The sequence below is a fragment of the Camellia sinensis genome, chromosome 6 (assembly GCF_055761805.1).
Source record: "Camellia sinensis isolate YWXY chromosome 6, ASM5576180v1, whole genome shotgun sequence".
NCBI classification, from domain to species: Eukaryota; Viridiplantae; Streptophyta; class Magnoliopsida; order Ericales; family Theaceae; genus Camellia; species Camellia sinensis.
In genome coordinates this window covers 141,028,372-141,054,065 of record NC_138966.1, presented here as the reverse complement: position 1 = coordinate 141,054,065, position 25,694 = coordinate 141,028,372, and the positions used below count along the sequence as shown (strand labels likewise).

The 25,694-nt window shown below is 40.5% G+C and overlaps 1 protein-coding gene and 1 pseudogene across 1 annotated transcript; one reads left to right on the top strand and one right to left on the bottom strand.

Annotated features, from left to right (window-relative positions):
• Positions 1-426: 426 nt before the first annotated feature.
• Positions 427-2,188, bottom strand: LOC114265936 (voltage-gated hydrogen channel-like protein). Its single transcript, XM_028206808.2, has one exon. It carries the CDS (start codon positions 2,139-2,141, stop codon positions 1,452-1,454), a length of 690 nt encoding a protein of 229 aa, XP_028062609.2. The 5' UTR covers positions 2,142-2,188; the 3' UTR covers positions 427-1,451.
• A 2,757-nt stretch (positions 2,189-4,945) lies between these two features.
• LOC114265935 (stearoyl-[acyl-carrier-protein] 9-desaturase 2, chloroplastic pseudogene) lies at positions 4,946-24,857 on the top strand (annotated as a pseudogene).
• Positions 24,858-25,694: the final 837 nt, after the last annotated feature.

The window sequence follows — 25,694 nt, the reverse complement described above, 5'->3', positions numbered from 1 at the left end:
CCCCTCATCATTCAATCTCGACAGTAAGGAATAGGACCTCCCAAAGATTTCATGGCTTCCTCTCTTCCCTCAACCTCTTCTAAGTGAGTTCGTTTCCTTCTTTATTTTATGGGTTAGTTATATTTTTAGTGAGTTTTTGTTGTGAATTAATAGTATTTTTGTTATGTCTCATTATGGTTTAAAGTGGATGCGGGATTACTTATATGTCAAATTAAAATGGATTATGAAACTAGCAGTGTTTGAGTTTTAATTTTTACCCTTTGGTTTATTTTGAAAACTCAGTATTCGGCTAACTGGATAGAATAATCGGGGAGATCAATCTTACCATTCACTAGCAAGGATTCTAATTAAATTAATGATCTTTGGTTATGATTCACATGATTATTTTTCATTACGAATTTAGTGATGTTCAGTTAAGATTCACAATTTTTTTTTGATCGGCAAAGAAAACTTTATTGATGAAACACATACAAAGTACGTAAAAATACATCAATAAAAAGGAGCTTGGAGCTAGAAAAAGCTCCAACCTCTTAGTTGGTGAGGAACCAACAAACAGAGAAAAAGCAAAGACAAACAAGAGAAAAGAAAGACAGTAGCAACACCACAGATTGAAACAACAACAGATCCTGAGTAAACTCCAACCAATCCCAACAACAGAGCAAAGCCTCTGCTTGCAAAGCCTCCACTACTTGAGCATCACCTGATGGAGAACTCAATAGCGGCATCACATTGGTTATGAATCAAATTGACGCCTCAAATCCATTTTTTTAAGTTCTACCGACTAAAAATGATGATGCATATGATATACATATTTTCAAGAAATATGCATACTAGGGAGCTCTTATTTTCACACATGGTTTTTTTAAGTACACACATTTTTCTTAAGAACTTAATTTTTGAATAAAACTATTTGGTTTGAAAATCAACTTCAAAACCAATGAATATTGTTCAAAAACCCAACTTTCAATCTAAAAATTCATAATTAAGTATGTAAACTGAGATGAAGATAAAATATATGCACTAGTAGGAATTGTTTTGTAGTAGTAGATGTGGGATTTTTAGATGTCTAAACTAAGTGACAACTCTCCCATATTGGGTCTCCAATCCATTGGTACATACACTAGCCTTTATGGGTAATCTAGGCCTTCTAAAAAGATTAAAAATTCAATGACACGTGGACTTCGAAATTAAAATTAGAAGACTGTGAATTGGAGGTTTAAATGAGCTTTTTGAAGTAATTGATGGGCTTTGGTGAAGCCCAGAGAGCAAGCTTCACATCTCGCGATATATCACTGCTGACATGGAACAACATGAAAACATTGACACATAATAATTAGTTCAAATTCATGAGAGATCTATTGCTTGCTAAAATTGCTTGGGAAATTTCCAAGCTTTCATAGCTATCCCAAAGAGGTTCTTGCATTCCACAGAATTGGTGATAGGAATTCAATTTAAGCATGTCCACATTTTTCAAGTTCTTCTTGTAACTCCTCTATTATCCGATCTTTATCAGCAATTATTCCCAAGAGCCTTCTGTTTTCTTCTCTCAATGCCTCAAATTGACACACTATAACTTCAATCTGCCCTTCAATGGCCTCATCACTTAGTTCAAATGCGCTCTCAACAACCCTCACCACACGCCACAAGCTCACCACCACCACCAACCCGCCTCCCTTCCTCTCCAAAAACACTTCCAAAACCAACGCTGCCATCACAACCACTCCATCAATAACACAGCCAGGTCGCCTAAAGCAGGACCCACCGAGGCCTATGGCTAGAGCTACGGTCCTCAAACCGAGCAGGCTTAAGATTGTAATTCCCAACCAATGGTACCATACTTGTCCTTTCTCGTGCTTGCTTGGCGCGCAAGAAAGCAAAGACGATGAAAGTTCAAGGGTAGTTAAAATCAAATCAGCGAGAAGAAGTGAGAGTGCAATCACATGAATCGGAGTTGATTCTAGGAAATTGGCTAAGTGTGTTCTCCATGGGGATTTCTTGTAGTCCTCTAGTTGTTGTGTGGAATTGAAGTGTACTTTCCATTTTTGCCTTCTGATCCAGCTTTTTATGAGATTTTCTATGGAAAATTCAATGGTTTCAATAGATATGGAAGTTGATTGTTGTTGGCTTTGAGAGGAATTCATTGAAAATGTTTTTGGGTAATGTTTGAGCCAGTTAGGAAGATAAAGAACGTTGATGTGTGTTACTGAATTTAATATGAAAATATCAATGGAAGCTGTTAGAGAAAGGCACGTGGAATGCAAGGTAGGTTGAGCTTTCATGTGCTTAGGGTTCACGTTGAGAGCCACATTACAGTTTTGTTTTTGATCTCATGGTTGAAGATGCGTCAAGACTCGTTTATATCTTGTCTTACAACACCCTTGCCAACCTAATGTGTCCACACCACCAAAATTAAAAATAAAAATAAAAATTGAATACATCATTATTATCATATTATATTACCAGTTCATAACAATTCAACTTCACTATACAAATAAGATAGCTATTGAATTGTGAAATGAAAAAAAAATTACTATGCATGATTGTTATTATAAGAAAGTTATGAATTGTTGTGAATGATTGTAGAGTAGTTACAAAAAGGCACACTGTGACTATTTTTTTTTTGATAACCGAGTGTCCGGGCCAGTATCCTTTCGGAGTGTCGCATCTCGACTAATCTCGGGGCCCTGAGCTTATCAACCGGGCAAAGACGCAGTGGCCCGCTAATAGCCAGCTGGGAGTGGGATTCGAACCTGAGACCTAGTGAGGCGCACTGTGACTATTTATGATCTTGTTATGAAAATGTTGTGATTTTTGTTATACTCTTTTGTAGTGAACTATATCATTCTAGAGTTCATGTTACCAATTTTTATGGTATAATAAATTTTCATAATTTAGTTACAAAAGGATATGGGGACTGTTTGTTATAGTTTTTAGGAGTGATTATAGCTTATTTTGATTTGGGAGTCTATGCCAGACTATTTGGCGTAACTTCTGTTTATAGCTTATTAGGCAAAAATAACTTAAATAAGCTAAAAAAAATGATTATTTAAAAGCTATGGTAGAGGTGTTTTTAGTTTTTACTTTCTAATTATTAACTCTTAACTTAAAAAAAGCTCCACCAAACAGAGCCATATTGTAGACACTTTTTTAGGGCAGGCGCTAAGGCCTCGTTTGATATTTTAGTTAGTTTTTTTATTCTTTGATTATTTTATGTGATGAAAAAAAGTTACATTTGGAACAATTTGTGGATTTTTTATAATTGAATAGATGGTTTGTGAGAAAAAATAATTGATTGATATATAAAATGTGATTTTTTATCTTATTAGTTATTTTAGCATTTTTTTTTTATCTTTATTAACTATTTTAACCAAAAAAACTATTCCCAAACATGGCCTAAGTTTTCAGGAGTTCTAAGCGTAACTCTACAGCCGTTGTATTTATATCTTTAGTAGGTCTTCTTTTTTTTTTTTTTTAGGATAAAATTATTGCTAAAAAAATTGATCTGTTTTTTAACAAATACTAAAAAAAATTACTTTTTGTTATTTAAAAGGTTAGGGGGGTACAGAAATTATTTTTTTTAGTAAATTTTTTTGATTATTTTTGTCTTTTTTTTTTTTTTTTTTTTTGCTTATGATGTTCTTCTAGACTACGGCCCTATTTGGTAGAGCTGTGGGAAAGTGCTTATAGCTTATACCTTAATAGTTTATACCTTATAACTATGAACATAAGCTGATTTCTGACTTATAAATTAAGTTTCTCCTGCTCCACTCAAAGAATAAGTTGATTTCTGACTTACAAAAAGTTATAAGCTGTATTGTTAAGCTAAACAAAATACATCAAAATAGCTTAAATTAAGCTGAAAGCTGAAATAAGTTGAAATTAAGCTGTACCAAACAGGGCCTACAAATAGAAATAGAAATTAAATTCAGGGTGATAAAGTGTTGGTATACCTCCTTATTGGAGTGTGGGATCCAATTGGTTTGTTAAAAGAATTTTAATTTGGTTTGATTTAGGTGTAATATATTTTAATATATTATCTCTAATTTTAGAGACCCAATTCAAGAATAATGACTTGGACTCCCTTTTTTTCCCACCCCCTTGACCCCCTCTTCGCTTGATTGGCTACTTTTTCTTTTCTTTTTTTTTTATTCCTTCCCCTCCAATCACCAACCGTCACATGTCTGTGGGGGGTGGTGGGGGTGGTGATTGGAAAGGGTCTCAATCATCACCCTCAAATTCAATTTGGTAACAACCAGAATTTTGATAAAACAAATCTAATATTTAACTTTATATATTGATATTGTTATTTGTTCTGCCGAAGAGACAGAGGGACTGCTATCAATATTGATTTGTCTTTGGTGACTATGCTGGGCAAATTCAATTGTTGACTATTGGTCAATGCTTTGGGCTGATTTGTTGATGTTGTTGCCTATGATTTAAAAGTTGATTTGGGTTATTATTTTGGATCTTTTACAATTCTGATTTTGAAGATTTTAGTTTATCTATTTGGTGAAATCTTTCCTCTTGTTTATTTATAATTATTTGAAATTCACCTAAAGATAGTTTTGTGAGACTATTCGTGTCTCGTTTGTAATCATTTGGAAACTTTTTGATTGATATGGAATCGGATTTCAATCTCATGGACGTACTTTACATTGAGAGAACCACGTAAAATTCTTATATTAATTTTGATTTAATTTTTTGCATTAATTTTGTTCCCATTAATTGATTTACTTGTGGGAAATCTTTTATTTTCCCTAACATAAAGAACAATACTGAAACCAATTTCTATGGCTTCTATTTTGGATATTACCTACCAATAACCTAACAAAATTGTCTTCTGTTGGATATCAGATAGGGAAGAAACTCCACAAGGCATGCTGTTTTCCGTCCTCGCGCAGCTCTTAGAGAAGCAAGAAATCTTTCTTTGCCACAAGAAAAGCTCGAAATGTTCAAATCCATGGAAGACTGGGCCACAGACAATCGTTTGGTTTACCTAAAACCTGTAGAAAAATGTTGGCGAGTTTCTTCCAGACCCTACATCGGACGGTTTCTATGATCAAGTGGAGGAGCTAAGGCAGAGAGCAAAAGAGCTTCCAGATGAGTACTTAGTAGTGTTGGTTGGAGACATGATCACAAAAGAAGCCCTTGCAACTTACCAAACTACCCTTAATAACCACGACGCTATCCAAGACGAAACAGGCTTGAGCATGACTCCTTGGGCTGTTTGGATTAGGGGGTGGACTGCTGAAGAAAACAGGCATGGTGACCTTCTTAATAAGTACCTCTATCTTTCTGGTCGAGTTGATATGAGACAAGTGGAGAAGACAATCCAGTATCTAATCGGATCGGGAATGGTGAGTTTTCATACACAAATAGTTATTGAGAGGGTAATTTTGGTGAAAATTGGGCCGGGCTATGAGATGGACTTTATGGCCCAAAGTACGAAGGACTGGGTAACAAGGCCGAAAAGTTACTCCGGCCAAAGAGAGATAAAGTTACTCCGACCCAAGAATTGTAAAGTTACTCCGGCCCAAGAATTGTAAAATTACTCCGGTCCGAAAGCAACTTGGAGTTAGTCCGGTCTCAGAGGTAGTCCGGTCATGATGTATTGTGGTTAGAACGGTCAAAACCTTGCTACTCGATAGCTCGGTCTAAAGACACCATGGGTTGAACAGGAGAGAACCGAGATAAGGAGGAGTAAAAGGAAACACCGAACTAGGTATAGTTCAGCATACTCTGTGGCTCAGCATAGCCAGTTTTATTTCGGTCATATGGTAGTTCGGCCATGGTAAAAACCATCTCACTTGGTTTAAGCAGTGAAGGGGGTGTGGAAGGATAAGCATTATCTTTCAGGAGTATGAATCCTAGGAGGACTCTACATGGAGGAGTAGTAGTCCTACTAGGATTGTGCCACTCGAAACCTATAAAAGCTCACAAACATCACCTTGGAGGAGGTAACACACAACTTCGCTTTCTGCATACATAGAGCTTTGTCTATTTGTCAAGTTTGCTGACTTAGGCATCAGAGAGGTTTCCGACACACACCCGCCAGCTAGCTCACGTTTGTGTTTTCAGGTGATAAAGCGACGTCGTACGGAGGAGCGCAGACTTGTTCAACAGGATTATACGAGAATGTGTATTTCTTTCCCGTACAATTGGCGCCGTCTGTGGGAATAACAGACAGAACAAAACCTCTTGATTAAAGCTTCTCCCCTTTACAATCAATGGCACACATTGAAGAATTGCCGCAGTCCGCCGTCGACGGGCTAACTCCAGATGGAGGCGCAAGGTGTGACGAATTACCTTCTGTCCCTCCCATGGCGGACTTGGAGTCCCAACGACATAACTCCAGGAGAGATACTAGGGGAAGACGGACTCACAGCCCCCGTCAATCTCATTCTCAAAGTCCTGACAGGCAAAGGCGGAGGATTGACCCTCAAGCTCTAGAAGATCGCGTGAAAAAGCAAGATGAATTGATAAGAAAGATGGCGGCGGACATGGAGGCCTTGAAACGCCAGATGAAGAAAAAAGAAGTGGCGACAGGAAAGGGGCGCAAAAACAAGACGCCCCCTCGCCACTCAGAAAATCGTAGTAGGAATACTACACCCTCGCAATGAGAGAGCAGAAGCCTCAGGACAGGCGACACTCAATCTTGGTCTTCTAAAACTCGTCACTCCAGGTCTAAGAGGACGAAATCTGAAAGATCATACACTGAAGGAAGCACGTATTGGCCCTCGCATTCGCACCAAACCAGATCTAGACAGACAGAATTACCCAGATCATCCGACTTACGAACCGTGCTCGAAGAGAAAGCACGATGCAAGGAGGATGCCAGGGCGCGGGATCTGCACAGAGTTTCTGCCTTACAGCGGTTGGCTCCTCGGACGCATGGAAGCGTCGAGGTTGGAATGCCAATACCGCGCCCTGCCTACGAACCAACGGACAAAGCATTAGCGAGGTTGCAGACTTCGCCGTTTGTTCCGGCGATTGAAAACGCGCCCCTGCCATCAGGCTTTCTTCAGCCCAAATTCACTACATATGAAGGGAAGACAGACCCCTACTCACACTTGAGCCACTTTCGCCAGGTCATGGCTGTGTACAGGCGAAACGAGGCCTTAATGTGCATCCTCTTCCCATCAAGCCTTGGCGACCTAGGCTTGACTTGGTTTGAAAAACTTCCAGAGGGCAGCATGGCCTCCTGGGCACAATTGGCAGAGGCGTTCGTAACAAGGTTCCGAACAAACACCAAAACCCTAGTGGAGATCGACCAGCTACTCTCCATCGACATGGGCGATAAAGAGACCCTAAGATCTTACAATAGTCGCTACTGGGAGACATTCAATCAAATTGGGGACTGCCCCACCAATCTCGCCATTGCGCAGTATAAAAGAGGCCTTCCAGTCGGGAACAGACTAAGGGACTCAATCACCATGACGCCACCCCTCACTATGGAAGCCCTGATGGAAAGAGTGCATCAGCACATCAGGGTAGAAGAGGATGGCGCACGCGCCAAAGCAAAATCTGGGGCAACCACAGTACCAGAAAAGAAGACCTCAGCAAAGGTCAACACAGTAGATCGAAGTAACAGAAACGGACGTGGCAGGCGAGATAACGGAGAAGACCCGGATAAAAGATGGTTAAGAATCCGCACTGCCATAACCACGGTGTTCAAGAAACCGATATATCAGATTCTTAGCGAAATAAGAGACGAGCCTTTCGTCAAGTGACCAGCCAAATTAGGGGAAGCTCAGAAGGACTATGACGAAAGATCACGGTGCACCTTCCACAAAGAAAAGGGGCACCGAACTGAGAATTGCACACCATTGAGACAGCACCTGGAGGAGTTGGTGGCGGCAGGTCACTTAGACAAGTACATTAAAGGAGGGACACAGCCAGCCCCCCAGGATCACAATAACCCCAACGGGATGCCAGTCGACGCCCCACCTCAAGGCATTATCAATGTGATACATGGAGTCTTTGAACCTGAGCGTGTATGCGAGCTCAGAGGATCAATCAAAAAGGCTGAACATTTAAGAGAAGTGCTAAGTGCCCAACCTGCCACAAAGAAAGGGAGGACAGAGGCAACAAACGTCATGTCTTTTTCAGATAAAGATTTAGAACGGATATATTGCCAACACAATGATGCCCTGGTCGTCACTCTCCGAGTCAAGGATTTTGACGTCAAACGGATTCTGATTGACCAGGGTAGTTCATGTGAAATCATGTACTACGAAACATTTAAACAACTGAAGCTGCAAGACAAAGACTTGGCGCCTGCAGTATCTTCCCTAATTAGATTCAACTCCATGCCAGAATGGCCCGTCGGCAAAATAATTCTTCCAGTCAGAGCAAAAAGCGTAGCAAAACAAGTGGAGTTCTGGGTATTGAAGGTCCCCTCCACTTACAACATCATCTTGGACAGAACATGGCTGCATGCCATGCGATCGGTGGCATCATCTTACCACCAAGCAATGCGGTTTCCCAACGACACCAGAGTAATTGAAGAAGTCTATGGAGATCAGATCATGTCAAAGCAATGTTTCGCCACGGTGAATGGCAGCCGCGCTGCCAAAGGATACGTTCATTCGGTGGAAGAACCTGAAAGCAATGAACTATTCGCGGATGTTGGCAAAGAGGCTGATTAGAAAGCAGTAGAGGACTTGGTGGAGGTAAAAATATATGAAAAGAACCCGGATAAGTTCTTCTTGCTCGGTTCGTCGTTGTCCAGCACTGAGAGATTAGAGGTCTTGGAATTCTTGACCTCTAACATCGAAGTGTTCTCCTAGACACCCTACGACATGCCAGGCATTGATCCAAACTTCATCAGTCACCAACTCAATGTCCACCCATCTGCCAGGCCGGTCATTCAACGCACTCGCAGATCGGCACTCCACCATGCCAAAATAGTGGCGGAAGAAGTAGGTAACCTGCTGGAGGCAGGAGCAATTAGAGAAGTGCACTACCCAAGATGGATCTCCAACACAGTTGTAGTGCCAAAGAAGAATGGCAAGTGGCGTGTCTGCGTCGACTACAAAACAGTCAACAAGGCGTGCCGAAAAGACAGCTTTCCTCTACCACGGATAGATCAACTGGTGGACCTAACGGCGGGGCACAACCAACTTAGCTTTCTGGATGCATACAGAGGCTACCACCAAATCGCCATGCATGAGCCAGATCAGGAGGTCACATCTTTTACAACTCCAAGAGGACTATACTGTTACAAGGTCATGCCCTTTGGCCTGAAGAACGCGGGGGCAACATTCCAACGGATGGTCACCAAGATGTTTGAACCATTGTTAGGCAGAACAATGGAGGCTTACATTGACGACATGGTGGTCAAGAGCAAGGATGAGAATGACCATCTTAAAGACCTAGGCGAGATGTTTGAGATCCTAAAGAAGCACAAGTTACGCCTTAATGCGTCCAAGTGTGCATTCAGAGTAGGATCTGGAAAATTCCTGGGTTTCCTTGTGACCAACCGAGGTATAGAAGCAGACCCCTCCCAGATCAAGGCCATCCAAGATTTGGAGAGACCGAACTCAGTGAAAGAAGTGCAGCATCTCACCGGCATGGCAGCTGCGCTCAACCGATTCATAAGCAGGTCGTCAGATAGACTACGACCATTTTTTCATGCCTTAAAAGCCAAGTTTGAGTGGGATGAAGAATGCGACCAGGCTCTGGAAAACTTGAAGGAATATATGTCTTCCCCACTACTGCTTGTCACTCCAGTACCTGGTGAAGAACTCTTCTTATACTTGGTAGTCTCTCAGCACGCAGTTAGCGCAGTGTTGGTTCGTGCAGAAGGAATCCAACACCTGCCCATCTATTACGTCAGTAAGACATTGCTGGGAGCCGAAACAAGGTATTTGCCACTGGAAAAACTGGTATTAGCCTTAATGATGGCCTCCAGGAAATTGGCACATTACTTTCATGCCCACACCATAGTTGTCCTCACAGCTTTTCCACTAAAAGCTTTGTTTGAGAGGGCGAACTTTTCTGGGCGAATCTTGAAGTGGGCAGTAGAGCTGGGACAATTCGACATCAAATTCCAACCTAGAACCGCAGTAAAAGCCCAATCTTTGGCAGACTTCGTCGTAGAATTTACTCGAGGAAGTCATCATATCTACCCAGTAAACCTAACTGACACAACCGAACTAGGGATGGAAGTTGACGCCGGAATAGCGCAACCCCTAGCAGAAAGCACTCTGTCAAACTCCAAGGCAGACCAAATTAAAGACAGCAAGGAAGAAACAAACCAAGACTCACCAATAGTACAATCAGATGGCGAGGGGCAGACAGCAAGCATGGACCTTGAAGAAAACACCATTCTTGACCCCACGACATCATCTGACCCCTCCACTTGCTGGAAGTTGTTCGTTGGAGAGATGTGGAAGCTCTTTGTGGATGAAGCATCCAACCGGCATGGTGCAGGACTTGGCATAGTCCTCATCTCCCCAGATGGCCTGGTTATAAAGCAAGCAATCAACCTTGGCTTCCCAGCATCAAACAATGAAGCGGAGTATGAAGCACTTCTCGCAGGACTCAAATCAACATGCTACATGAAGACCACCGAACTAATGGTATACAGCAACTCACAACTGGTGGTAAACCAAATTTCTAGCGACTGCGAAGCAAAGGATGATAGGATGACCAAGTACCAAGAATTGGTCAGAACAGAGATCAAGAAATTTGAAGGAGTAAGGATAGAACAAATCGGCAGGGAGGAAAACAGCAGAGCGGACGAACTAGCAGGTTTCGCCTCTATGGCAGATACCTCCATACCTCATCCACTACTGATCGACTACCTACCTAGACCAAGCATAGAAGACCCCGAAGCAGAAGAGGTATGTTGTGCAGAACTAGGCCCCTCTTAGATGGATCCCATCATCCTGTTCTTAAAAGACGGTATCCTACCATAAGAGAAAAAAGAAGCCAATAGAATAAGAGCGAAGTCGCAGCGATTTTGGCTCTCCCCATCCTTGGCATTATACAAGAAGTCATTCTCAGGACCTTACCTAAAGTGTGTTCACCCCAGCAAAGTGGAAGCATTCTTGTTTGAAATACATGAAGGGGTGTGCGGAAGCCATCAAGGAGGAAGATCGCTAGCTTACAGGGCCATTTCACAAGGATATTGGTGGCCATACATGCAGGCAGACTCAGAGAAATATGTAAAGAAGTGCGAGAAATGCCAGAAATTTGCACACCAAATACATCAACCAGCAAGAGAACTCCTACCATTAACCAGCCCATGGCCTTTTGCAATGTGAGGCTTGGACATAGTAGGACCGCTTCCAACAGCACCCGGCAACAGGAAGTTCTTTATCACAGCAACAGACTACTTCACAAAGTGGGTGGAAGCAGAAGCATTGGCATCAATCAAAGAAAAAGATGTGAAGAAGTTCGTTTGGCAGAATATCATCACTCGGTTTGGCATACCAAAAGCCCTAATCTCAGACAATGGCACTCAGTTCGACGGCAGAATCTTCAGAGGCTTTTGTGAAGAGTACAAGATAGAGTTCTACAATTCTACACCGGCATATCCTCAAGCAAATGGCCAAGCAGAAGCATCAAATAAAGTCGTCTTGGATGGACTGAAGAAAAGGTTAGAAAAGGCAAAAGGCAAGTGGGCGGATGAACTTCCTCATGTTTTATGGGCTTACCGCACCACACCTCGGCGATCAGCAGGAGAAACACCATTCTCCTTAGCCTACGGAATGGAAGCAGTAATACCACTGGAAGTTGGCCTCCCTACAATTCGAAGCGAGAATTTTGATCCAGACTTGAATGGAGAAGCCATAGCATTCGAACTTGACCTTGCGGAAGAAAGAAGGGAAAGAGCACTGGTTCACATTGCCTCATACCAACGAGAGTTAATCAGAAAATATAACAAAACGGTGCATCCAAGACAATTCAAGATTGGAGATTGGGTACTGCGCAAAGTGATGGGAAACACCTTGATACCAGGAGATGGCAAGTTAGGGCCAAACTGGGAAGGTCCTTACAAAGTGGTTGGATTAGCAGGCAAAGGGGCATACCACCTAGAAGGCAAAGACGGCAAAGCAATCCCTAGGCCATGGAACACGGCCAATCTCAAGTTATTTTATTTTTAGCTTTTCAAACATATGTAATTTCTTTTTTTTTTTCCTCAATAAAACAATCAATTCTTTTCAGCATGAGTTATTCCCTGTAAAAGTTAGTTTTAGTGAAGTTTTACGCACATTTATTCTAAGTTAGCTGGAAAAAACTAACTTAGAGGTTGGCTGGAATAAACAAACACCCCTCCTAAGCCCAGGATAAGGATCTAGGCTGCAAGACGTTTGGTCGGAATAACCAAACATTTATTCTAAGTTGGCTGGAAAAACTAACTTAGAGGTTGGCTGGAATGAACCAACACCTCTCCTAAGCCCAGGATAAGGATCCAGGCTGCAGGACGTTTGGTCGGCATAACCGAACATTTTATTCTAAGTTAGCTGGAAAAAACTAACTTAGAGGTTGGCTGGAATAAACCAACACCCCTCCTAAGCCCAGGATAAGGATCCAGGCTGTAGGACATTTGGTCGGAATAACCAACTCTTTATACTCTTCAGCCGAAGTAAGGGCATGACTGAAGAGTGGTTGGCTGGATTAAACCAACTCTTTGTACTCTTCAGCCGAAGTAAGGGCATGACTGAAGAGTGGTTGGCTGGATTAAACCAACTCTTTGTACTCTTCAGCCGAAGTAAAGGCATGGCTGAAGAGTGGTTGGCTGGATTAAACCAACTCTTTGTACTCTTCAGCCGAAGTAAGGGCATGGCTGAAGTGTGGTTGGCTGGATTAAACCTACTCTTTGTACTCTTCAGCCGAAGTAAGGGCATGGCTGAAGAGTGGTGGGCTGGACTAAACCACTCTGTGTACTCCTCAGCCGAAGTAATTATGTCGGCTAAGGAGTGGTTGGCTGGTAAGCATAGTTAGTTTAAGCAAACAAAAACCGAGATAACAGTTGAAAGCACAAAGATCGTAACAAGTACCAAAACGTACGCATCAACCGAAGTAAGAGTTAATGAAAATTTTCATTCATCCGAAAGCAAGTACAAAGGAGGGGCCGTAGCCCGGTTACAAAAGTAAAAAAGGTAGCAAAAAAAAAAAGAAAATGTACAAAATCAAGAGAAAAGATCTTCAATTTCGGCATCAAAGGCAGCATCGGTATCAACATGAAGACCGGTTTCAGGCGGGAGCTCGTTCTCGGTCACAAGGGTGGTTTCGGTCGGAACCACGGTTTCACCTGGTTGTTCAATAGTTAGGTCTTCCACCGTGGGCTCCGGCCGAACTGACGGGTCCGCATTGATAACCGGAGTATCCTCAGAAGCAGAGTCTTCGTCAGAATCTGAGCCTTCGAGAAATTTCTGCTGAATGGCATCAGCATACTCCACTAGGGAGTTCGGTATGAAGTAGGCTGGAGGGTTGAAAACCTCGGTCTGTGGATCGTGGCCGAGCTTCTCAACGGCTGCCCTCCAGCCGCACTTAAAGAAAAGTTCCTTGGCGGCTTCACACTGCTTGACATATGCATCCTCTGCCTTCTTGAAGCCTTTCTTTTCGGCTCCTTTTGCGCTCTCCTTCAACTGGGTTATCTCGGTATCTTTTTTCTTTTCAAGCTTCACTAGCTCGCGCAAATACTTGTCTTTTAGCACAATGGCGGCCTTTTGCTTTTCTGCCTCGGCCGAACTAACCAATCCGGCCAGTCGGCCGTTCTCAGCTCGTAGCTCGGCCATTTGCTTTCTGGCCTCCTCTAGCTCGATCGCCTTCGCTTCAGCTTCTGCCACAGCTTGCCTTGTTGTTTTCCTGAGCTCTACCACCTTCCTGTAAGTGATGTTGTTTTTCTGAATGGCCTGACAAAATAAAGACTTCCCTTGAGCCGAAGTGAAAGTTGGAGAAATTAGACAGAAAAACGGACGGAGCTACTTACCAAGATCATGGATTTTGTTGAAGACCGGATGGCCTTCAGTTCGGTGTTGAATTGCTTTTGGTGGTGCTCCATATCTTTGGGGAGGCACACACTCTTGGCCAGGTTGAAGGCCAACTGATGATCCTTCTCAGCAACAACCGAGTCAGAGTCTTGGATATCTCGGTTGTTGAAGGTAAGTTTTGGTACCCAGCAAGTAGTAGTTCGGTCAGAAGGCTCCGGTTGGGGGCTCGGTGGCAGGCTTGGTGGAAGAGCAGTTTCTTCTTCATCAACCAAACTTTGTTCGGTTTCGGCGGTCCGGGCGCGCTTGGTTCAGCGGGATGAGGACGGTTGTTGAATAGGAAGGGCCACCACCGTTTCTTGGGTCTGACTTGCTGGTGGTACTTCGGCCCTGTTGGTTTCGGTCAAGAGAGCCCTTACTCTGTTCTTTTTGGCCATCTCCTCTTCAGTAGTGAGTGGAATTAGTCTGATTTGTGGTAAGGTTGGGTCCGGCTCTGGGGCGTCTTCAAGAAGAAAATCAGTCACTCTGGCTTTTCGGCGACCACTGTATCTGTAGGTCGGCTCGAATTTCAGCAATTTGGCCCAGCTACGCTCTGGATACCGTAGTGCGGCGCGCAAAGTGGCTAGGTTTGGGTAGCTGTATAAAGAATGAAGGTGGGCAGAATCTGTAAAAGAAGACAACTGTTAGTCCGGTTGATACATTAAAAAACCGAAATATAAAAAAACAAGCAAGAAACCCGAAGTAAATTTACCGGGCTCTCCTTTTTTCCAATTTATACGTCGGCCAGGAATCTGGGCTTGATGATCCTCAAAATTCCCAGATACCCAGAAAAAGTCGTCGTCGTTCAAGTCTTTATCCGGTGTATGTTTTATTATCTTCTCTCGGCGACGACGTATTCTTAAGTAATAGACCCATCCATCTTCTTTTGAACCAATGGAGTATTGGTGGAAGATTTCGGCCAGGCCAAGGTTTAGTCCGGCTTGGCGGTTCAGTTCGGCTATTCCCATTATGATGCGGTAAGAGTTGGTGGATAGTTGGGTTGGGCATAGTCTAGTTTGCTTAAGAAACTCGCAAATTAAAGGTTGGACTGGAAATCGTAGTCCGGTTTCTATTATGGATAAAAAGGTGAAGGGGACAAAGCCTTCATTACCCCAGGGAATGACGTCTTTTTCGGCCAAAATCAGGTGAACGTCATCAGGTATATGGTAGTCTTTTCTGAATTCGGCTAGGCCGCCCGGAGTATTTACTAGGTACCTATACTTCCCCATCTATTGTATAAATTATGAATAAATTAGATCGGTGCAAAGATTGTGCTCAGTAACTCGGTTGAGCGCACGGAGGAGTGCCTGGGCAACCTAAGTCTACAAAGTAGAAAACAAAGGGGTTAAGCACAGATCATTGGACTGTGCTACAAATTAAAAGCAAGGTAAAAGAGTCCTACTTCGGTTTTGTGGACAGGTTCTATCTCGGTTCAGCAAAAATGCTTGGTAGCTCGGTTTGAGCAAGGTTTTTATTAGCCAGACCTTGGCAAGCATCTCGGCATACTTGCCTTGGAAACAATTTTGTTAGACCGGTTCATCGTCTAGGGGCAGCTTTCGGAGTTCGGTCTCAAAAACTAAGAAAGCTGGTTTAGTCCCAAAGGCCTAAATCGGTTGAACTATGAGTTTTGTTACTTCGGTTGAGCCTCTAGGGGTAGCTTTCTGAGTTTGGTTCAGAAACTAGGAAAGCTGGCTTAGCCCCAAAGGCTTAGCTCGGTTGAAGACCGAGGTTCCTAGTTTAATGAGTTCAAACTTCGTTCGATGAGCTTATCTCGGCTAGAGTGATTCAGGAGTTGGTAACTTACTAAAACTACTGATTATTTCTACGAGTTCTAGTTCGGTTATTATCTGAAGTGATCTACATATATAGCACAAACAGTATCCTAGTTCGGTTGCATCATGATTATGGATCAAAAGCTAGTTTTCTACAGGATGAATCATATGCTCATGTGTTCTACAGTTAAAATTTTTTTTATATAGAAATACAGAGCAAAGCAAGATAGAAAAAAGTGTTTGCAAAAAGCACACAAAACAAAATGTACAGATACAAAAGCAAAATAGAGCAAGAAGGATAGACTTGCTTACCAGATTGAAGAAGACCTAGATGGAAGCAGCAACAGTAAAGGAGGCACACGCGAAGCAAACTTCACAGTTGCAAAAGTTGGAGAAAAATGAAGAACTCGAAGAGAAGGAAGAAGGTGAATGACAAAGGTAGAGGGATCTGGCCTCAGGGGTAGTTTTTGTTAGAAAGCCCAAAATTTGGGCGGGACTGTTCAAAATTGCGAAATACGAAGACGGCGTTGACAGCTGCCTTCAGCGAATGGGAACGTGCCACGTGTATACGGAAAAGGAAGCGATTCAGTTTTTGGTGATTGAAAAGACGTTGTGACCGGATGAGAGCGGCTCGGTTTAAGTTTAGCTCGGCAGGATAGGTTGAATGGTTGTAGCTCGACTGGAAGGTTTGGGGACTATAGCTCGGCTGATGAACGGTTAATCCCAATCATGTTGTACAAGATGGAATTAAGGGGCAATTGAGAGGGTAATTTTGGTGAAAATTGGGCCGAGCTATGAGATGGACTTTATGGCTCAAAGTACGAAAGACTGGGTAACAAGGCCAAAAAGTTACTCCGGCCAAAGAGAGATAAAGTTACTCCGGCCCAAGAATTGTAAAGTTACTCCGGCCCAAGAATTGTAAAATTACTCCGGTCCGAAAGCAACTTGGAGTTAGGCTGGTCTCAGAGGTAGTCCGGTCATGATGTATTGTGGTTAGAACGGTCAAAACCTTGCTACTCGATAGCTCGGTCTAAAGACACCATGGGTTGAACAGGAGAGAACCGAGATAAGGAGGAGTAAAAGGAAACACCGAACTAGGTATAGTTCGGCATACTCTGTGGCTCAGCATAGCAAGTTTTATTTCGGTCATATGGTAGTTCGGCCATGGTAAAAACCATCTCACTTGGTTTAAGCAGTGAGGGGGGTGTGGAAGGATAAGCATTATCTTTCAGGAGTATGAATCCTAGGAGGACTCTACATGGAGGAGTAGTAGTCCTACTAGGATTGTGCCACTCGAAACCTATAAAAGCTCACAAACATCACCTTGGAGGAGGTAACACACAACTTCGCTTTCTGCATACATAGAGCTTTGTCTATTTGTCAAGTTTGCTGACTTAGGCATCGGAGAGGTTTCCGGCACACACCCGCCGGCTAGCTCACGTTTGTGTTTTCAGGTGATAAAGCGACGTCGTACGAAGGAGCACAGACTTGATCAACAGGATTATACAAGAAGGTGTATTTCTTTCTCGTACAGTTATACTACACCAATGGTTTCCACATTTTTTTTGTTACAAACCAATTCCCATATCAACTTTTGACCATTGAATCTATTTTTCAAAATAGTATCGAGTGATCATGATTGTTTATGCTAATGTGGTAAATTTTTTGCACACAATTAGATAGTCAAAAACGACTTCGGTTTAAGATTTGGCACACCATTAGATATGCTTTTACATGATGAATCTTTCTCTTACTCAAAAATCACATGATAAAGAAAGCATTTGGGACAGAGGGATAGATCCTTATACCTTTGTTGTTTCAACTAGTTCCTTAAACAGCTTGTAATTATCATTAACAGAAAATTCAACAAATTGTCTCCTAGTCATTCATTTCTTGTAATCAATAAAGCAATGTCACCTTCAAGTTTAAGGAAAAAGTCCAATTTCCTACAATACCCCATTAAAAATAAAAATAAAAATAAAAAACCCAAATTTTGTATATATATCTTCACTCCTAAGGACTCCATTATAGGACATAAAGACGGAAAACAATCCTCACCAAGGCTTCATCTACTCATCATACCAAGAGAAAGCAACCTTCATCTCCCATGGCAACACAACCAGGCATGCCAAGTAATATGGAGACACTCTCCTGGCTCAAATCTATGGCACAATAGCTGCAGACAAAAAGCGACACGAAACAGCTTACGTCAAAGTCATGCAGAAGATATTCGAGGTCAATCCGGATGAGAGTGTCATCTCATTTGCCCAAATGATGTAGAAGAAAATGTCAAAGCCAGCTCACCACATGTATAATGGTGAAGATGATGATCTTTTTGTGCACTTCTCGAAAGTTGCGCAGCGGCTCGGGGTGTACACTGCCAAGGACAATGCTGATATATTGGAGTTTTTGGTAGAAAAATGGGGAATGGAGAAGGTAGTTGGGCTTTCCGTTAATGTATATATGGTATATATTCTTACATATATTAGGTATTGATTTCCTAGATATATTAGGTATTGCCATAATTAGGTCTCATATAGGATATTATTTCTCATAGTTAGATTTCTAGTATGATACTCTTTCTCAATCTATACATACAGGCTTTCTATTGTATAAGACAATTCATTCAATACAATACATATTATTATTTTCCTCTCCCTCTCTCTACTAGTCTAACATGGTATCAGAGCTATAGGTTAAGTTCTTGGTGTTTTTCGCTTTACTGGCGGCGGCAGCCTCGCCTTGGCCGCTCGCCTCAACCGAAGATGCTCCTTTCTGGCGCACAATCCAAGCCGTTTCCTCTAGCGCACCACCAAAGTCGTCCCCTGGTGCACAATCCAAGCTGCCTTCTGGCGCACTCAGTTATCTGTTGCCATCATCGTTCAGCACCACGTCATAAGTTATGTGTGTGCCACGCTTGTTGGTTCAACATCCAGTTCTCTACATCGGTCCGACATGACCCTCGTAAATTGTTCCTGACATTGATTCCGATTAGCTTTTACATCGGTCCGACATGACCCCTTTAAACTGTCCCGACATTAATTTCGGTTAGCTTCTACATCGGTATAGCATGACCCATTTAAACTGTCCCGACATTGATTCCGGTTAGCTCCTACATCGGTCTGGCATGACTCCTTTAAACTATCCTGACATTGATTCCGGTTAGCTCTTACATCAATCCGGCATGACCCTTTTAAACTGTCCTAGTATTAGTTCCAACTAATTCCTATAATGGTCCAACACGACCATAAACTGTCTCTCGGCATTAGTTCCAGCTTGTTTCTATATCGGTCTGGTATGACCTTAAATTGTCCTGACATTAGTTTTAACCAATTCCTACAATGGTTCGACACGGCCATAAACTGTCTCCCGGCATTAGTTCCGGCCTCTGACCTATTTCAAGTGCCCTTGCACTACCATTCGGATTTTGCAATCTATTTGCTTTTTATTTTATTTAGTTTTATTTTATATTTTAGTTTCTCTCTCCAAACTCAAGATGTTTATCCTCCTTAAGTTTGAGGGGGGGATGTTAATGTATATATGGTATATATTCTTACATATATTAGGTATTAATTTCCTAGATATATTAGGTATTGCCATAATTAAGTCTCATATAAGATACTATTTCTCACAGTTAGATTTCTAGTATGATACTCTTTCTCAGCCTATATATACAAGCTTTCTATTGTATAAGACAATTCATTCAATACAATACATATCACTACAAGAAAATTGGGCTTCAGAGACGGAACTTTTTGCGACGGCACATTTGCCGTCGCAAAAAATGACTTTTTGCGACGGCACAACTTGCTGTCGCAAAAAATGTGACTTTTTGAGACGGCACAACTTACCGTCGCAAAAAATAAAGTATTTGCGACGGCACCGTCGCTAAAAAATGTGACTTTTTGAGACAGCACAGCTTGCCGTCGCAAAAAATAGAGTATTTGCGACGACATTTTATGTCGTCACTAAAAAATGTGACCTTTTGAGACAGCACAACTTATCGTCGCAAAAAAAATATGATTTTTTGAGACGGCACAACTTGTCGTCGCAAAAAAATGTGACCTTTTGAGACGGCACAACTTGCCGTCGCAAAAAATAGAGTTTTTGCGACCGTACCAGCTGTAGTTGCAAAAAAAAAAAAAAAAGAAGAGTTTTTTGCAACCGTAATAGGTACTGTTGCACACACAAAAAAAAAGTAAAAATATATATATATATTGTGGCTTTGAAGCGGCTTCATATATATATAGTCACAAAATTATTGAAATAAATGCAATGGTATTTTTTTGTCACAAAAAAAAAAAAAAAAAAACGACGCCGTCTTACTCTTTTGAACATTTCTCTTTTCACCCATTTTTTCATCTGTCTCTGTCTCTCTTCTGTCTCACTCATCACTCTTCTTTGTCTGTCTGTCTCTCTCTTTCTCTCTGTGTCTCTGTCTCTCTTTTTTTCTCTCTCTCACTCATCACTCTTCTTTGTCTGTCTGTCTGTCTGTCTATCTATCTCTCTCTTTCTCTTTGTGTCTCTCGTTTATCTCTCTTATGTCTATCTCTCCCATCTCTCTTCTCTCTCTCTTCTCTTTATCTCTCTCGTTCATCTCTCAATGTCTCTCTCTCGTTTATCTTTTTTCACTCTTTTTTGTTCTCTCTCTCTCTCTCTCTCTCTCTCTCTCTCTCTCTCTCTCTCTCTCTCTTTGTCTATATCTTTTCACCCATTTTTTCATCTTCCTCTCTCTTTCTTCTCTTTCTCTCTCTCACTCATTACTCTTCTCTCTCTGTCTATCTGTCTATCTGTCTCTCTCTCTCTCTCTGTGTTTCTCACTCATCTATCTCTTCTCTCATCTATTTTCTCTGCTTGTCTCTTTCCTTTGTCTGTCTTCTCCCTATCTCTCTCATCTCTCATCTCTCTCTGCCTCTCTCGCTCATCTCTCTATCTCTCTCGTTCATCTCTCTTCTCTCTGTCTCTCTCACCCATATCTCTTCTCTCTATCTCTCTCGTTCATCTCCCTCTCGATTTATCTATCCACTATAAGAAAATGCACTTTTAGCGACCACTTTGTCTCTCTCTCGCTCATCACTCTATCTCTCTCTCTCTCTCTCTCTCTTCCTCCTCTATCTGTCTCTCACTCATCTCTCTCTCTCTCACTACTCATCTCCATTACCACCTTCACCACTATTGCAAACGCCATTCCACTACCACCATTACCACCACTGTCGTCACTTCACCTCTACGACTACCATTATTACTACCATTGCCACCACTCCACTACCACCACTACCACTGCTGCCACTACTACTACCATTACCTCTTATTCACCCCTGCCATTCCATCTACTGTACCACTACCACTACCACTACCACTACCACTACCACAACCACAACTTCATCACTAATCTCCTTCGCCATCACCACCACCGTCATCTCTTATCCACCACCTTCACCACTACTGCCGCTCCCTCTCCTCAACCACAAAAAATTAGTTCATGATTTTTAATAACCAAAAAAAATGGGCCGCTGAAAAATATTTTTCATTGACCACAGAAAATTGACTTTTATTTTAGTGAAAAATATTTTTCATTAAAATATTACCCCTACTTTTACCAAATAAAAAATAATAATATTTTTTTTGCATTAAAATAAAAATAAAACAAATAAATTTTCAATCTTAGTAACTAAAAAAAAGAGAATTTTTTTTAAAAAAATTCATTAACTACAAAAAAATATATATCTTAACAAAAAATAAATTTTTTTAACGATGACAACCATCGTCGCAAAAAAAAAAAAAAAAAAAAAAAAAAAAAAAAAAAAAAAAGTTAAACGGTGTTATTTTATTATTTAAATTTCATTTCTGACCCCACAAAAAAAATTTTATTTTTTATTTTTTTATTTTTTATTCCCAACCCTTTTTTTTTTCCATTCCCGCTCCCTTTTTTTTTTCCATTCCCGCTTCCCCCCTCCCAAAAACAAAAAATCCCCAATCTCAAACCCAAAAATCCCTAATCTCTTCTTAGCCCCCGCTCTCTCTCTCTCTCTCTCTCTCTCTCTCTCTCTCAATCGACGGCGAGCGGCGAAGGAGCAGCATCGGAGGAGCAGCAGCAGCAGCAGCGTTGGAGCACTCCATCGGAAGATCTGAGCCATACATCTTCGTAGGTGAGGCGGAGACAAGAAGGAGTGACAGGGTAGGACTTGCTGAGGCCAGGCAATATCGGAAGATCTGCTGCTGCTCCAACGAGGTCTCTCTCTCTCTCTCTCTCTCTCTCTCTCTCTCTCATATCATGTTCATCTATCCCACCAGGCCACCATTAGATACTAGCCATCAACATAACCACCAACCATCACCACTGGACAACACCAATTGTCAATCCACCATTTTTATGCCTCTCTCCATCCATTTCTGTCTCAAAACATTGACTAATGGGTATTTACATCATAGGTCTTGTACGTATATAATGGGGTATATACATATATATAATAATGGGTCACCATGATCTGTTTTTTATTTGCTTAGATATATATATATATATATTGATAGGTTAACAGAGGCATTCACCTTTGAATTGGTGGAACTCATTTGTTGGTTTGTTTTAATGGTGGAACTCATGATTAGGAGACTAGAGGTAAACGATGAATAGTGGATTTAATTTGCAGACAAATTTATTGCTTGCTAATGATCTGATTTTAGGTCTAATATGTAATAGAGGGAGGGAGAGTGGGTATAATTTTTTTGAAAGGAGATCTGGAGAGAGAGAAGGGACAGTGAACACCAGAAACGAAGGCCAGAAGTGATGGAGAGAAGGGGGGAGATACAGAGGGGTAGAGGGGGATTCAGTGTGGTCAAGTACATAAAAAAATTATGTTGATTGTGCCCTCAAAAGAGTGTCATGTGCACTATATAGTAATTGAAATGATAGGGACTAAATTGATATAAGAAGTAAAGTTCAGTGACTATTAGTACAATTTGTCTTAGAAAATAAAAAGTGGATAATTAGATATCCTGTACCACCATAGATATACAATAACATGTACATCTAGTGAATCTAAGAATTTAATGGATAAGAAAACAAAGTTGATTACATGATATGCTTCAAAATATAGATTAGCCTTTTTGGGAGCTATTATGAAGATTTACGTGACAATCCAAGTATATTAGCTGTAAAGCACAGTTCACAAGAAAATTACAAACCCAAAAAGGAAAGGAAAAAAAAAATGTGATTGGTTTTAGAATTAGAAAGAGTTTACTCAGATTAAGGCATTGTTGCGTGAAATCGAAATTGTAACTGTGAAAAGAGTTCTAAACTCGAATCTGACTTTCAGAGTTGTATTTCAATGGAAAACTAAATATTCAAACTCTTTGGTGTTTATCAGTCTCACATTGTACTTTGTGAGATTAGATTCAGAACCGTGACAGGAGTTCGAACTGTAGCAAGACCAATTCGCGCCTTCTCCGAAAGGGGGGGCGCGCGAAGAAAGTCGAGTCTACACGGTGTAACTTTCCTGTGTCTATGGTACAAATCCATTCCTATGTTTGGTAGAACTTTTTCTGCGTATTAGAGTTGCAAGAAAAAAAAAAATTTCTATTTTTAGTTTAATTATTTTGTGACTATCCCGCCTATTTGCAATTTGCCTATTATTTTTTCTATCTCAGTTGTAACTCTTTCTAATTATATTGAAAATCACAATAACTTTAGATGTAGCCCAAGTTTTGGGATAAACTACATAAATAGTGTGTTTTTGTATCTGCATGTAATTTGCAATTTTTATGCTCATACGACCATGGGCCGAGGATATTCTATGATCAATTTTTATGTTCCTCTGTTCATGCACTGTGACTCATACAGTTGTATTTTAAGATATATATATATATATATATATTTATCTCGAGATTCTATTCACACCGAATGACTAAAAATGTTTTGGATTACAAAGAATGTCATGCTTGTGACTAACAAAAATGGGTGGCATAAGTGATGCAATTAGAGATTGACCAACTAACAGAACTTGAGATCTAAAGGATCACAATTCTTAAAAACTAAAGTGATAATTGTGAGTACTAGGATCAATCTTTGGACAACAAAACAACTACTAGCTGGGTGTTTTGTTAAATATAGGTTGTCCTGAAGATAGTATTGACCCCATGAAAGTATCAAAATTTAAATACCAAGGTTTGTGTTTATATATGTGTGTAGAAGAATGCCAGTTTAAGGATTTAGATTACAAACTGAGATATCACAAGTTCACAATCATTCAACAATATGTTTGACATACATAACTTCTTTCTTTTTTTAATTTATAAATATGTTTGGCATACATAACTTCAACAATATGTTTGGATCTTGAAGTTATCTTGAAGTTATTAATGCAAGTATAGATCCATTTGTCAAGTGCACTTATTGATTAAATGAAATGTGCAATTAATTAGATCTGATAGATATAATTTATGCTTGGATGCATGCATACATATGCAAATGTAAATATAGCAAATTTACCCTAACTTGAGGGAAGTGTCAGAGCTTCCTGTTTAGGGCAACCTAAAAGTTTTTTAATAACCTTCCTGTTTAGGGCAACGTAAGAGGTTTTTTTTTTTTTAAAAAAAAAGAAGCAAAAACCAAAAGATTGAAAAGTAGGTGTATGTAGGAATGATATGATTGAAGTTGAATGTGTATATAACTTTACTATGAATTGTGTGCATAATTTTGCAGATGTCAAGTTCAACTGTTAACGGAGGTACCTCAGATCAGTTGACGTTCAACAACAGAAATTGCCCTAAATGTCATAAGAAAGCAACTATTCAAATTTCAGAGACGGAACAAAACAGAAACAAATTATTTTATTGTTGTAAAAATTATGGCGATTTTATGGGATGGTGCTTGGCTACAAATTCACAAGGTAGACGTGAAGGAGTAGTGCAAATGGAAAATATGTCAACTGTCACCGAACAACAACTTCGACTTATGAATGAAAAACTTCGATTTCAAAGCGAAGAACTGCAATTTATGAGGGCGAAGATGCTTAAGTTGGAAACAGACATAAATCAAAATTCGAGTCGTATTTATGGGTTGTGTATCTTGCTTGTAATTGGGATCGTGTTAGTTATAAAAATGTAATAGTTTTGTAATCTTTGCGACCCATGGCAGCTAGTGGCAGTTTGTATGGTTATGTGGTTAGGTAAACTATATCTTTGTATGGTTAACTGGACTTGTTAATTTTGTATGGTTATATGGTTATGTAATGGCACTTGGTTATTTTGTTCATTTTGTCCAACAGAGCTGCGTAATCAGTGTAATCAGTTTGTATGGTTATGTTGTGCACTTTGTATGGTTATGATTATGTTCAACCTGTCCATTACAGGGTGTAATGAAAACAGGGAATAAGTGTATTTTGTCCATTACAGGGTGTAATCAAAACAGGAAATAAAATGAAACCTGTCCATTACAGGGTGTAATCAAAACAGTAAATAACCGGAAATAAGTTCAACCTGTCCATTACATTACAGGGTGTAATCAAAACAGGAAATTTTAAAATTCAAATTGACATAGAAACATTGATTTTAGTTTTTAATGATGTCATCCAAACTAAAGCATTATATATCTCCATTCTTATTTTGAATATCCCAATTGTGAGAATTGGTATCATATGGCATGCAAAGTTTAAAGCTGTGCACTTTCATAACATGCATAAAATGCTTTCAAATTACTCTTGAACAAAACACCCATTTTTTTTTAAGAATGTAAACTAAACAATTCTAGAAATTACATTTTTAAACAAATGTGAAAAATGGCGTTTGAAGAATTATAATGGAAACCATAACATGAAGATTACCACAATTAAGTGGACAGTCCAACCAGTACAAAAAATTGAATGGAAAAACAGAGTAAACTATGAATCAAACAAAGGATTCTGACCGTATTAATGAAGAATTTATCATGTGAAGTAAAAAAACA